The 13,490-nt window shown below is 31.9% G+C and overlaps 2 protein-coding genes across 2 annotated transcripts in view; both read left to right on the top strand.

The window, feature by feature from the left end:
- The window catches only part of Smp_151860 (putative inositol 1,4,5-trisphosphate receptor), a gene marked incomplete at both ends in the record, with an annotated part of 77,648 nt that extends 75,093 nt beyond the window's left edge, over positions 1-2,555 (top strand). Inside the window, 2 exons of the mRNA XM_018797419.1 lie at positions 239-347; positions 2,221-2,555. Of these exons, the coding sequence (XP_018652463.1) occupies positions 239-347; positions 2,221-2,555 (444 nt within the window). The remainder of the gene's footprint in view (positions 1-238; positions 348-2,220) is intronic.
- Positions 2,556-5,136: 2,581 nt separating this feature from the next.
- The window catches only part of Smp_151850 (putative inositol 1,4,5-trisphosphate receptor), a gene marked incomplete at both ends in the record, with an annotated part of 16,967 nt that continues 8,613 nt past the window's right edge, over positions 5,137-13,490 (top strand). The window contains 6 exons of the mRNA XM_018797418.1: positions 5,137-5,145; positions 7,109-7,309; positions 8,989-9,145; positions 10,163-10,260; positions 11,448-12,062; positions 12,968-13,063. Of these exons, the coding sequence (XP_018652462.1) occupies positions 5,137-5,145; positions 7,109-7,309; positions 8,989-9,145; positions 10,163-10,260; positions 11,448-12,062; positions 12,968-13,063 (1,176 nt within the window). The remainder of the gene's footprint in view (positions 5,146-7,108; positions 7,310-8,988; positions 9,146-10,162; positions 10,261-11,447; positions 12,063-12,967; positions 13,064-13,490) is intronic.

Genomic DNA, 13,490 nt, shown 5'->3' with positions numbered 1-13,490 from the left:
AGAAAAAGTGTTAAGTATTAAGGCTATTTACAAATAAAAACATATTTTACTTTTATGATAACAATAACACTGAGTGGTAGTGACAGGATGTAAGTTTAGGTAACTTTTAGATTTAGAATTCAAATTGCTGGCCTGACTTATGTATTCATGATCTATATTATAATTTGTTGATATTCATATTAATTTCCTGACAGTTTTCTGGAAAATGGATTTATTTATTCATTCACGTAATGAATGAAATTGTAACTCACCAAGTTGTTATTTAATGCATAAACTGATGCAAATAAACAATGATCCATTACTAGGTCCAGCTTCAATCGAATGTTCACAAATGATAATGTGTACAAGTGAGTTATATGTATTTCTCTTGTAGCGATATAGTCTCTTGTAACGATATATTTTGTAACAGTCCTTGTCGTTATGATTGGTCATTGTATTAGATGTCTGTGAATTGCATGTGTAACCTATCAGTTCAAATTCTTCGGCGATAATCATAGAGAAGGTTACTATCTTTTGCTTCTCATAAGACTTAAGAAAGTCACATATAACTAATTTTTTAAGCCCTTAATGTTTACTATGATAGGGTTCAGTTGGATAAGAACTAATCCTAATTTCAAATCAGTTTTAAGTAGGAATGAAAAGAATCTGTGTAAATGTTTTAGCAAATATTTTGTTTATGCTTAGTTTAATCTGTTTATACCAGTCTTAGAATGAACCAAACTAATTGGTTATCACTGGGATCAATCAAATAAACATTTTCTTGAATTTCATGAGAATGGAATGATAACTAACAATCAGAGTTCACATAAAATTTTATAGTTAAAAGCCTATTGTATTACCATGTGTTTGATTGGTGCTTTAAATTAAATCAAATTGTTGATCTCAGTGATTTATTTTTTTACTAATATTCTGTGTTTCTCTGAACACAAACGTCCGAATACCTGATACTTATTTAAGTTTCTTTGTGGCAAGATACACTGTACACTTCAGAAGGGTGTCGAAGTTATGACATGTAAGTATTTAAAAAGACTACAGGGGACTCGGAATATTCACAAATTTCTAAGATTCATAGAATTAGAAAACCTTTACGTTTTATAGTCTAGTTGCACATTCTCTCCGAAGTTCATGGGCCAAATAATTAATATCATACTATTTTATAGCGTTAATTTACAAATAAAAAAATCTATTAAAATAAAATGAAGGATATCTGGGAGGGTGTAAAAAGGAGCAGAAACGGTCAAGGGAAGGTGACTGATATAATTTTCTCACTAATAAACTATGATTTTCCCTAGCGTTTAACTATAGACTGATTTTGTCAAATAGGTGGGCGTTAATGATTGAGTACACGAAAAGATCCTAAATCAGTATATTTTGTAGTAGGCCAAAATGCAAATATTTAAATACTAGTTATGTTATTCAATGGGAAACTTACAAATGTTCACATGTTAGGCTACAGGTTACGAGTCCTATCTTCTGTGATGGGGACGTGAAGATGCACTTATCAGGAGTTCTATAATAGGACGAAATAGGTATCCATTGCTGTTAGGTTTCTAACGATAGTCTAGCTAAGGTTATTTCATGATTTAAACTGTGGAGAATTTAATATTTTTTACAAGCCTCAATATACTGGTACAAAAATGAGCTAATAGTGAACGAAAAATATGTATATACATTTTCCGTGAATTAATTTGAAACAGTCATTGTTCGCTTGCCAAATGGATCCCAGAGTAAGTCCACAAATATAATAATGAAGTGGTAATTCCAAAATATAGAATGTAGTCAAAGATAATGAGGTATGATTGACTCAGGTGGAGTAGAGAACCACAGTCTTTAAATGTACGTGATAGGTTTATTGAAAACCCTTTTAATGTGGCAGCAACCTGGCAGAGAACAATATGTAGTGTATATGCAGCACGTGTATTTAATAAACGATGATCAGTGTGAACTGAAAATAATGTACAAGATTCAGACCATTTTAACCAACAGTTTATAGTTAATGATTATACAAATTAAATGAAAGCCGGAAAATATAAATAATAATAAAGACATTATTCTCAAGTTACGTCTAAATTAACCATCTCCACAATATCTCCACCAGCTGGAACTTGAAAATTATATCATTTCGAACCATTATTTTGCTCAATACACAATCAACTCAGTCTTATTACTTTACTCATTATGGTAAAAATGATTTTTTTTTCTATTCAAAAAAATTTTCAGTCCCTTCAGAAAGTCTTTCAGTTTTGCCAGAATTCTCTTACAGACAGGATATTTTTATGACAAATTCTTATGCGGATTTACGTAAAACACTTGAAGACAAAAACACTTCTACAAGTGGTATTACATCTGATGACTTGATCGATAGTGGATTGCAGGATGAAAATTCACTCGATTCAAATATGTTTGAAACAGTCAGTGTTAAAACTGTCCAAAAATGTCATATGAGTAACAATTTGAGTGAAATTCAAATGAGTCAACCTATGGATGATACAAATCGATCATTATCTCAAAACTTTGCGAAGAATATAGAAAGGCAGTTCAATGTAAGCGAATGATCTTATAACAGTATAGACATTTTAAAATCTTTATTGACACCCGATTATCGAGTAGCTTACATTAAATTAATCTTTTTCAAGATTGTTCAAATTACTGATCATTTGTTCCTCTCCATGTGATTTACTGTATTCTAATGGGAAAGTTTGCTTCTCACTGTTGTATGATTTGTTTGAATTATTAACATTTAAAATTGTGAATTGAAGAGGCACAAAACGATCGTTTTATCCATTCATAACCTTATATACACATATTGTGTTTCATCATGGTTCGAACTCACGGAAATTTTATCTTTTATTTAACATATAACAAACACGAATAACAACTGTAAAGGCATTTCTAATCATGGGTTGATATTGACCCAAACGAAAATTAAAACTGAGGGGTACTCAGGAATGGTTATATCTTCGTTTAGAACTTCTTTAAACTTTTCCTAGGATCAAAACTTAGACCGTCAGACTTCCCAGTAGGTTTATTACCTTTAGACAACAGGGTTGGTAATATAAAAGTTCCTATTTTCAACTTTATTCACAAAATCGCTCGAGCATCATCTATACCTGTTTTACGGATAACATGATTTAACTCTACTAGTTACTTTAGTACAGCATATAATTCTTAAACATCAGGTGCTTACATTTGTTCCACTTTAGCATTTTTCGTTTAAGCTTGAAAGTATTATGAAATATGTGTCCTCATAAAGAGAAATTCCTCTTTTCTAACTTATAGAATATGATTAAAGAAATTGAGCTTCAACTTAGTACATCTATCCATAAAGAATATGATTCATTGATTCGGTTTCTACAATATCCAATGAATTTCATTGAATTACAAGAAATATCAACCTTAGTCAGAAGTGATAATTTCTCATACAATGCATTTATAGCCTCGTATGTTAACATTTTATTTAAATATAATGATTATTAACTTCATGTATAAACTAATATTGTTTTCATAGTTGAAAGCGTGAGTCAACTGAAACTAGACCACCATGAAAAACCTGAAAACACTGGACGGCCGTTTCGTTCTATCATGGGACTTCTCATAAGTACGCATCCACGATCCCGCACTCGCGAGATTTGAACCCAGGACCTACCAGTCTCGCACCAGAGCCCTTAACCGATAGACCACTGAGCTGGCATCCAACGGTGTTAATGTCTAACTTCAACCAATCCACGAAGTTGAGCAACCATTCACCAATTGTCTTCAGTGAGTTCCTATCTCACGACAGACGTGGTTTGAACTCCACTGGTCACTGCTGAGGAGTCCCATAACAGGACGAAACGGCCGTTCAGTGTTTCCAGGTTTTCCATGGTGGTCTAGCTTCAGTTGACTCACTCTTTCAACTATGAAAAATACTAAATCTCCACAAAACCCCTTCTGATAATTAATATTGTTTTTTTGTCATTTTGAAGGGATACTTTAGAATTTAGAGCACTTCTTAGCTCTATAGCTTTCAGGGTATGCAATTGTAGATAAGTGTTGCATTTTATTTATACCGAAAAGAAAGAAATTATTCCAGTATTTGTAAAGATTCCTACCAGAGTAGATGTACATTCAACCGAAGAGATTCAATGAGTTCTGGATTCTACTCTTTGTAAATCTTCACAAAATAACTGGCTTGTGACAATTACTTTACCCCTTCATAAGAAAAAAAACTATAGTTTGCAATATGCAACGAAAACATTCGGAAATTCAACTAAAATTTAGTAATTGAGAATCACATAATTTATATTTAGGTGGCTTGATTGAAATAGGCTCAATAACTATCGAAAGACTGTTTGTTAGTTATGTAATCATAGAAAATGTTTTTAATCATTTACTGTGTGATACATATGATATTTCTCAGCACTGAATATTCCATCAAAGTCTAATTTCATCTCTTCCTCTTACATCACTTATTCTCCATACTGAATTCGTTTTCCGCTTTTTATGATGCTCAAGTCGCACAATATTTTTCAGAATTCAGACTAGTATTGTTAAGCGACTTAGTGAGTTTCGACTTCAATATAATTAGGACCGCATTTCTAAGGTTTTTTTTAGTTAGGTGAATTGTTATGATTTGTTCAATTGCTCCTCAGCTCTCACTAGTTTTTAGTGCTTCTCCAGATGATGTTAGTTCATTACGAAGACTAAATTGAAGTTCAAAACATCTTTACAAATTCCCCCATCTTGATAAGTAATAATCACCGATTATACGAGTGACAAACTGAAAGTTGAATTTTTTGACATTTCAGTATGAGAGAGGGTACCATCTGTCGAGTACAGATATTATCAGTAGTAAAGCGTAGTTGTCATAATATATCTCAAAGCATTTGAAGTTCGAAATGTGAAACATGATGTACCGAATCACTGATCTAAAAGTCAGACATGTATGTGCTGAGTTTATAGTTCTATGAAGTTTTAATTGTGGACTGTGAGTAGTCTAAGACTAGGACAAAACAACTTTTATAGTATTCTCGATCTGAATTCCTTTTTCTTTACTTTTTCAGATTGGTTCAACATGCATATGATTTGATTGAACTAGGTTTCGAAAGTCAATTTGTCAAGCTTTTACAAGTTTTCACTTCTTTATCTAAAGCGCCTATGATGGAGGTAGGTAACAAATATAAGTAAATATCTTTTAATTTCTACTTTTTGAACGCTTGTTGTTTGATATTTTATTTGTCTATTATGTGAAAACAATTGAATTTTTATTATCTAACAGTGTTATCAAATGGCGATTTAGGCGGTAGTTTATATTGTATCAGCCGAACAATTTTAACTCCTGTACTATGAGTATGTAAAACTGTTAACTAAATACTCTTTCAGTTAATCTGAATTTCATATACTCCTTCTCCTTGAATATAAATGCTCTATTAATTGCCTCAATACTTATTTACAAAGATACACCTACTGCTAAGCACAGCATTCAAGATACGAAATGTCTTTAAGAAGTGAATTCGGTAAATAATAAAATCTGATTGTTGAAAAGAGGTTAACGCAAATGTCTTATCCAACCATGCATCTTACAAATATCTTTTGTAACTCCTAGGGTGAATATTGTATGGTAATATAGTTCCAAAAATTTTCGACTCTTTGAAAATTCTTTTTTAAATAGTATCAAAAAGAGCATTGTTTTGATTGTGGAATTATGGTAAAATGCTCTTGAAAACAATGTAATCGCTTGCCTATAAGAAACATTCATTTTATCTTGCTCACATTCGGCTGCTATCGTTGAAGTATGGTTGTATATTGGTCGTTGACTATGATCTGTTAATTACGATTTAAAGTTACTGAGTAATATTCAAGTGATAATATAATAATGGTTGGCAGGAATCAGTTCATTGTCAAAGCACTCCACATATTCGTTATTTTTGGTACCATTCTCCTCTTTGATCTAGGTTTTTTAATTATGATACATTCCTTATTTACTTACTTCATATATTGTTTGGTAGATTTAAAATGTTTAATTAGATAATTCAACTCAACAAAATAGGTATTATTCTATGGGATATGTTAAACATTTTTTACAGTTATTCTATTTCTTGAAGATAAGTTATGTATATTCCATCATTTATATTGAGCAACACTAGAGTGTCAGAATTTTATACTGTTGAAAAGTTACTTACTTACTTACGCCTGCTACCCCTTGTGGAGGAGCATAGGCCGCCCGCCAGCATTCTCTATCCAACGCTGTTCTGGGCGATCCTCTTCATATCCTCATGTAGCTTTTCTAGAGTTACTGCCGGTCCCAGGCCCGGGTAAAGGAGGAGGGTTGGGCATGGGGTTAGCGACCAAATCCCGTAGAAAACTAACTCGCTATAAAACACTAACCAGAAGAAATAATTCAAACCATTTAAACTCTGCCCTCCAAGTTGAAGGAACAATTATGACGCCTCATGATGAAAGCTGAAATTCTTCGGAAGTCACGAGGCCGATGCCCCTTCTAACAACCAGAACAACAATTTTTATAGGTACATGAAATTTTTATTGAAAAGTGCGAATATTTAAATGTAACTAAATATTATGCTACTTTGTACCGATTAATTGAAGCTCTTACAATTTACATACTGATTCAGAATGTATGAATAACAACTATGTTTTCTCACTCAAAAGCATACTTAATTAATTATTTATCCTTCGATATTCATTATTAATACTGACAGAAATCTGTCGATAGGGACTAAGTAATACATGACACTGGTTGCTTACCGTGGTCAATTAGTATAAACATTTGAGTTTTACACGACATCAGTAGGAGTCTGAATTATCCAATAGTAAATTGTTAGACTACTACAATACGTGACATTGGTTAAAATCTTACGGTGCGAATTCATTCTCTTAATACCATAAAAACGCTTTAACATCAAATGCTAGGTAATATGAAACCTAGATTTTTGATTATCTGGTAATTTAATCCAACTACCTTGTATCATATTAACTCCGGTTTTTGACGACTGGCAATCATTTCAAAATTTCACTGGCGAAACCGATGTTATGATGGCAAAGCTTCTGATTTTCGTTTCAAAATCTCTTTTAAACTGAAATAATTTTTTTTATCTCGTGTACCATTCAGTCTGTACCATTGGAAATGAAATGGAGTTTGGATGGATTATCCAATACTGGTCAAAATTCAATACATTATTTTCTGTGTTCAAATGGAATTTGTGATCTAATTATTCGATGCATAGAAAATCCTAATACTTCTGAAACAATTTTTGTCATGGCAAATGAGTTGGCGATTAACCTTTTAAAACACAGTAATAAATATGTACAGGTAATTAATTATTGGTTATGTGAAAACAGTTGGGGAAATTAGTGAAAGGCAACCATTAAGAATGATTACGTTTCTTTTCATTTTTCTGATAACCGTTTAGCTAAAAATGCCATACTAGTTAAAATATCTGTCAGTTACATCAAGTAAAGTCATGTGACGAAAGATATTCATTGCTTCAAACAATACATTTCTCAAAATATCCATATTCTAAGTAAACCAACTATTCGTATTTCAATGTTGATAGTGAGTTTGGTTCACGTCACAGATTAACTGCGGGTAGATAGTCATTGGAAACAGAAGTCCACTGAACAGTTGGTCTGTTTTAGTCAAATTCTTCTTGTCAGAACTTACCGGTGACCTAGGTCAAGGTTAAACTAAAGTTACTCAGTTCTTTTGACACATCTGGATGACGCAGTTAGTACCCACTACTTCACAGTTCCAATCTCAGTTCAAGATATTAGTCGAACATGATTCCATTTCATGGTTAATAACTGTTTCACTTCTGAAATATTATAACTTAATCAATCACAGCTTCCCTGAATGTTTAGCAAAACGGCAGTTCACGATGTTGACTTTTTTTCAAATTGAACATTTTCCACAAATCGCCTAATGTAATGACATTAATTTTGTTTATTGGTAAGGGTTTGAATTTTCTCTCAGATATTGTTGGTAAGAATTATAACTGATCAGCCCTCTTAGCAAACGTACCTCTGTATTTATTTCAATTACAAGTTTTCGGTCTATTTGATTTGTGAGTACTATTGAAATTCAAATTGTTTATTTCGCCCTTATTTCAACTCGTCAGCTGGAGCTGCTTGAACGATAATGTTGTTGGTTGATCTATACTTGACTTGAATTTAGTTCTCAATTTCCCTTTAGCTGGTTAATTAGTAAATAAGAGATTTGTATTTGATTACACCTCGTCACTTTTGCTATCCCGTCTTTTATATTAGTCAAGTTTTGCAATCAAGGATGTCATTTTTATGTGATTTAAATGATACGTTTCATAAACTGAAATATGTTATTGCTACTAAGAATCTTATTTGAAAAATGAAATATTTGTGATCAATTCCAATCACTCGAAAAATCTTCTCCTTAACTTGAACTTACGTGAACACTATTTCTATGAAATCTAAAATGGGAATCGGAACTAATATGTCCCAATGTTGATCAGCGTAGACTATTTATTTTAAGTCAGCAACTGAAATTTAACATACAGTAGAATTTTATTCCATGTGGAAATAAAACACTTTTTTACCTAGGTGTCTAGAAACTAAACTACTGTACTCATCTGGCATCTTATGGCTTCTGAAAGTTTTCCGACCAATGCAAAGTATCTTTAGATTCACCATATCTTCACAAAGATTAAGTAGTATGAAATTTGTTGTTGTGTAGCAATGATTTGGTGCGTAATCAACTATGTTTTGAATTGATAGATAAAATGCTTGAACCTCAACTCTGCGTACTTCATTTTGGGCAGCTCTTAAATAAATCGTATGAGTTAAATCGGATTACACAAACCTGTATCCGTTTTTATCAAATTTGCTTTACATACATACGGTTATTTCAAAACCGCATGTACTAATATGCACTTAAATGAGAGTTGACTTTTTTTCATTACATATTATACAAGATTAGTTCATAAATGACTTTTTAATATTGATATTATTGTAAAATAGGAATGTTTCTACATTATTCTGTCGAAACCTAAACAACATGAAGATTTCTTCAGTTCTATGTTTCAACGTTTCCACAATGCTTATAGTCAAATGGATAACTTAACAAAAAATAGATTCTTTTCTAAAGAAGAATTTACAAAAACTACAAACTATTTAGGTTAGTTTATATTGTTGTTAATTTTAGAGGTTGATAGAACTTTGTTCCCTCGCATAAACCCTTTTCCCTGACTTTATTCAGATTTGTTCACAACACTATTAGTTTTTCTTTCAATACTAGCTACATTTTTCTGAGTATGTAATACAGTTTTATCTAGAAGCTGAAGATGAAAACAGTTTTGTTGATGCTTGTTATTACTTCTCAGTTTGGACGATTCTGAAAGCTTGAAGAAAATGAAGATTTTCAGAGATTATTAGCATTAGTTAATCAAACCACTGAGTATTAAACTGACAACATCTACTACCGTGTTTTTGTATAACTTGCTCCTGAATTTATGGAAACCTAATTATTAATTAATGCTCGGACCTTAATCTTTCACATTAATGCTTATACTCTTACTGTAGGTTGTCTACTTATATTCTCATAAGTAGTATATTGTGTTGGTCAGACATAGAATGTATTTTGGCACAAGACCGATAAGGAAAGAATTGAAATGAAGGGCAATTGGTAGGAAAATGCATAAACAATGGAACCAGAGAAGATGGACTGATATTTGCAAAAGGAACAGTCAAGATTGAGACAATTGATTGATAGTTTGCAAATTAACTGTTCATTGTATAGTTATCAGAATTTAGTGAGATAGTGTGTAATTTGTGCTTAAATATATTCGATTGTCCCAACCAGTGTTCTGTTCACTACATTACAATCCCTACTACTCTGGGATTTGAATCGACAAGTGCCTCCCTGTGCTAATGTGGTATGGCAACTGGAACTGATGTACGTACGTACGAATTTCTACGTTGTGACTGACTGAATTAATGCTCGGATAGTTGGAATTCAACTAGTTCCATTAAGTAAGAAGTTTAAAAAATATTTTTGCTGTCATATTTAAGATAGAATAAAGTATTAATCTAGTGGAATTGATTGTTATCAGGACGATTACATTTCATTATATAAAATGGTAATCATTAGTAAATTATTTTAAGGTATTCATGAATGAACTTTTGTTTATTTTAGATTGTTTCAATTCATTAATCCCTGGCAAGAATGTATCAGTACAGATAAGTTTACAATTTTTGAAAACCCTATGTCATAGAAGTAATTTAAGACTTCAGGTAATTGTCATGGCTGTTTAGTTAGCTATTTTATTTTTGTTTCTTTTCACTTACTACTGATATATATATTTAATTTTAGAAATTTTAAAAATTCACATGCTATGAATTAGAACAGCACAAATAAGCGAACATTATCTTCATTCGGCTTGAATATATAGTAATATTTATATTCATATATGAAATTATTAAGCCAATCAAGGTAGTTTATGAGCCAATGATAACAGTGGAATAGATTACATAAGTACACATAATGAGTGATAGTATGACGACAGGCGTACTCTCAGAAAAGGTTATGTGCAGATTTCAGTAGTTTTATAGTTGAAATCATGGGTCAATTGAAGCTAGACCACCATGGAAAACCTGAATGCACTGGGCGGCCGTTTCGTCCTATTGTGGGACTCCTCAGCAGTGCGCACCCATGATCCTTCCTCGAGAGACTAGAACCCAGGACCTATCAATCTCGCGCGCGAAAGCTTAACCACTAGACCATTGAGCCTGCATCCAACGGTGTTAATGTCTAACTTCAACCAATCCACGAAGTTGAGCAACCATTTACCATTGTTACCATTGTGATAAGAATAACAAAGACTTGAGTCAATGTTTCATAATAGAAAATAGGTCAGTGACTTGAAAAATATATAGTCGCTGAAATAACTTTCATGGAAAATTATAAGACTACGTAATAAGAAGTGTTCAGATAATTAGAAAATGAAGCGTGTATTTGAAGAAGGAGGTGAAGAGAAATAAACAAAAGCAAAGAGTGTGGAAAATGATATAAAAATAATAAAATAAGTTATTAAAGCTAATTCGGCCAAGGAAAATATAAAGGTGTTGCAAATTTCTTATGAATGCAAAGACTTGGATTGTTAGCTTGAATTCCTTTAGTTTCTGGTATGTGTATAAGATAAAGTCGAACTCCACGAGGAAAACTACTCGGAATACGATAAATCGGTTTAAATGACTTATTTATGTCTATTACATTACCGCTATCGATCAAGTGTGATAGAACGGAGCTGTGTATTGTTTTGATGATACCATTCTCAACATTTGAATATGATCTCAATCGGAAGTGAAGGTTGTTTGTTATATGATCACTTGTCAAACATAACTACCTAATTATGTATTCTGAGTACTTTTATTCTATACAATATGTAAACAATAATTGTTTCTCTTATCAATTCAACTAGGAACTTTTGCGCGTTCAACCAAATAATGTGACCAATTTCAATTTAATTGAAGAAATCAAATCGTTATTTATTAATTTATGGAAAATAAATGATAGATTAATTAATGCTGTTACCACTAACAGTAACAACGACAACAGCTGTAGTAATGATAGTAATAATAATAATGATACACTGAGCTATTCTGATGTTAATCATAAAACATTACAAAGTAAACAGCAGTGTTTCAGCAGTACGAATGTTGAAAATTTACCAAGATTTACTGAAAACAGTACATTGAAAATTGTACAGAATAATATGAACATTATGGAGCCAACAACGATATGTCAAAGGAAATTCGATAAGTCATCATTCCTTGAAGTCAGTCACAATCAACAAAGTGTGCAAATTCAGAAAAATAGTAATAATTCAGTGCATTTTATTCAACCTGAAATTATAATACTTATTTTAACTTGTCTAATTGAATTTTGTCAAGGTCCTTGTGTAAGTAATCAAAATGATATTTTATTTGGAAGTCCGAATATTTTGGGTTTACTAGTAAACTTGGTACTGAGTACACCAAAATGGATTGGAAACCATAAACTCGAAAACATAACATGTTCACTTGCTGAAATCAGCGTAAGTTTTTCTCTTGTTAATCCTTGTTTGAAAGGTAACTTTTAAAGTATAGTTTTACCTATTGGTCATTCGTTCAGATTTTTGAATCTCAAACATTCCGATAACATATCACTGTTGCTTAGAGTTCGAATATAAACATTATACCCGTTGAACAAGTTAACAACCGCTTGAATTTTGTAGCTCAGTGGATAATACTCAAGTGTTTGAAGTGAAAATCACGAAGTTCAGGTTTCAATGTGAACATCGACAATTTTATGCAGATAAATTCAGCTAACAAATGAGGAAGAGAATGAAAGGTTGACAGTTCTGATGGACTCATGATATTTTGTAAGCGAATAGCTTGTCATTTCAATAGGTAAAATTAACATAAAGCTATTGGCCAGCTTCAATGTATAAATGTATTGCCAAACTATTTTTTGGCTGTATGTAATACAAGGCAAATTAGTAATGCATTTTAGGTTAGTGAAATTGACTTGGTTTGGATTTGCTAGTTAGTCGGATGTGCTCGACAAGAAAACATGGACTTTGATGTTAGTAGGTACTCATTAGCAAGTCATACCTTTAATGGGGGAGGGAACTAATGTTACCTATTGGATTCAAACCTGGGTCTACTATCTAAATCATTTATGTGAGGAATATCAGAGTACCTGAGCGTATGTAGTTGGTGTGTACCTCAAAGCTCACTTGGCAGTTGAAAGATGTGATTTAACCAGGGAACCACAGTTTAAGTATATGCTAATAAATGGTTTTTTGTCCAATTTCAGTTAGTTTTCTTCTAGAAAACATTAGAAGAAAGAATTCAAACTCTAGCAATCGAAAGGATATTTTCTAACATGCTATTAATTTAATTTCATTGTTAGTTGTGATTAATAAAAATTCTACACTGTATCATTTTATTTATCTAGTGTCTGTCGATTAAGCTATTGTTAGCTGTGTTAGAAGGCCGCCATGAAGATAAAGTTTATCAACAATTAATAGAACTCTGTCCATTAGATAAGTTAGTAAGTTCTTTGAACTCTTAAGTTCGAGTACTGTTTTTTTCGAAGAATATTGATGTTTATATGTACACAGTTTATTTTAATAACAAGAATATGTGGGCGAAAATCTTATTTCTAGTCGAACTTTCCTCAAGCTTCATTTTATTACATGAGTCAATGATTGAAGTTATATAAATCATCAGAATACATGTGAAATAACACGAGGATAATGAAAATAGTTTGATAAATTATGAAAACTTTTAGAAATTAACCTGATGAATTATTAATTATTAAAGTTTGTGCATATAAGAACTCTCGTCTAAATTAGAGCGAATAGTTTCACAGTATTTGAGCGCCGAGTTAATGTAAGACATTATATAGGAATAATATATATTTGTAAAATCTCAGCGAATGAATTTGTAGTAAATCCTACAAATACCACAAATTCATT

The sequence above is a fragment of the Schistosoma mansoni genome, chromosome 4 (genome assembly GCF_000237925.1).
Source record: "Schistosoma mansoni strain Puerto Rico chromosome 4, complete genome".
Lineage (NCBI taxonomy): Eukaryota > Metazoa > Platyhelminthes > Trematoda > Strigeidida > Schistosomatidae > Schistosoma > Schistosoma mansoni.
This window is presented reverse-complemented; position numbering and strand designations above follow the sequence as displayed.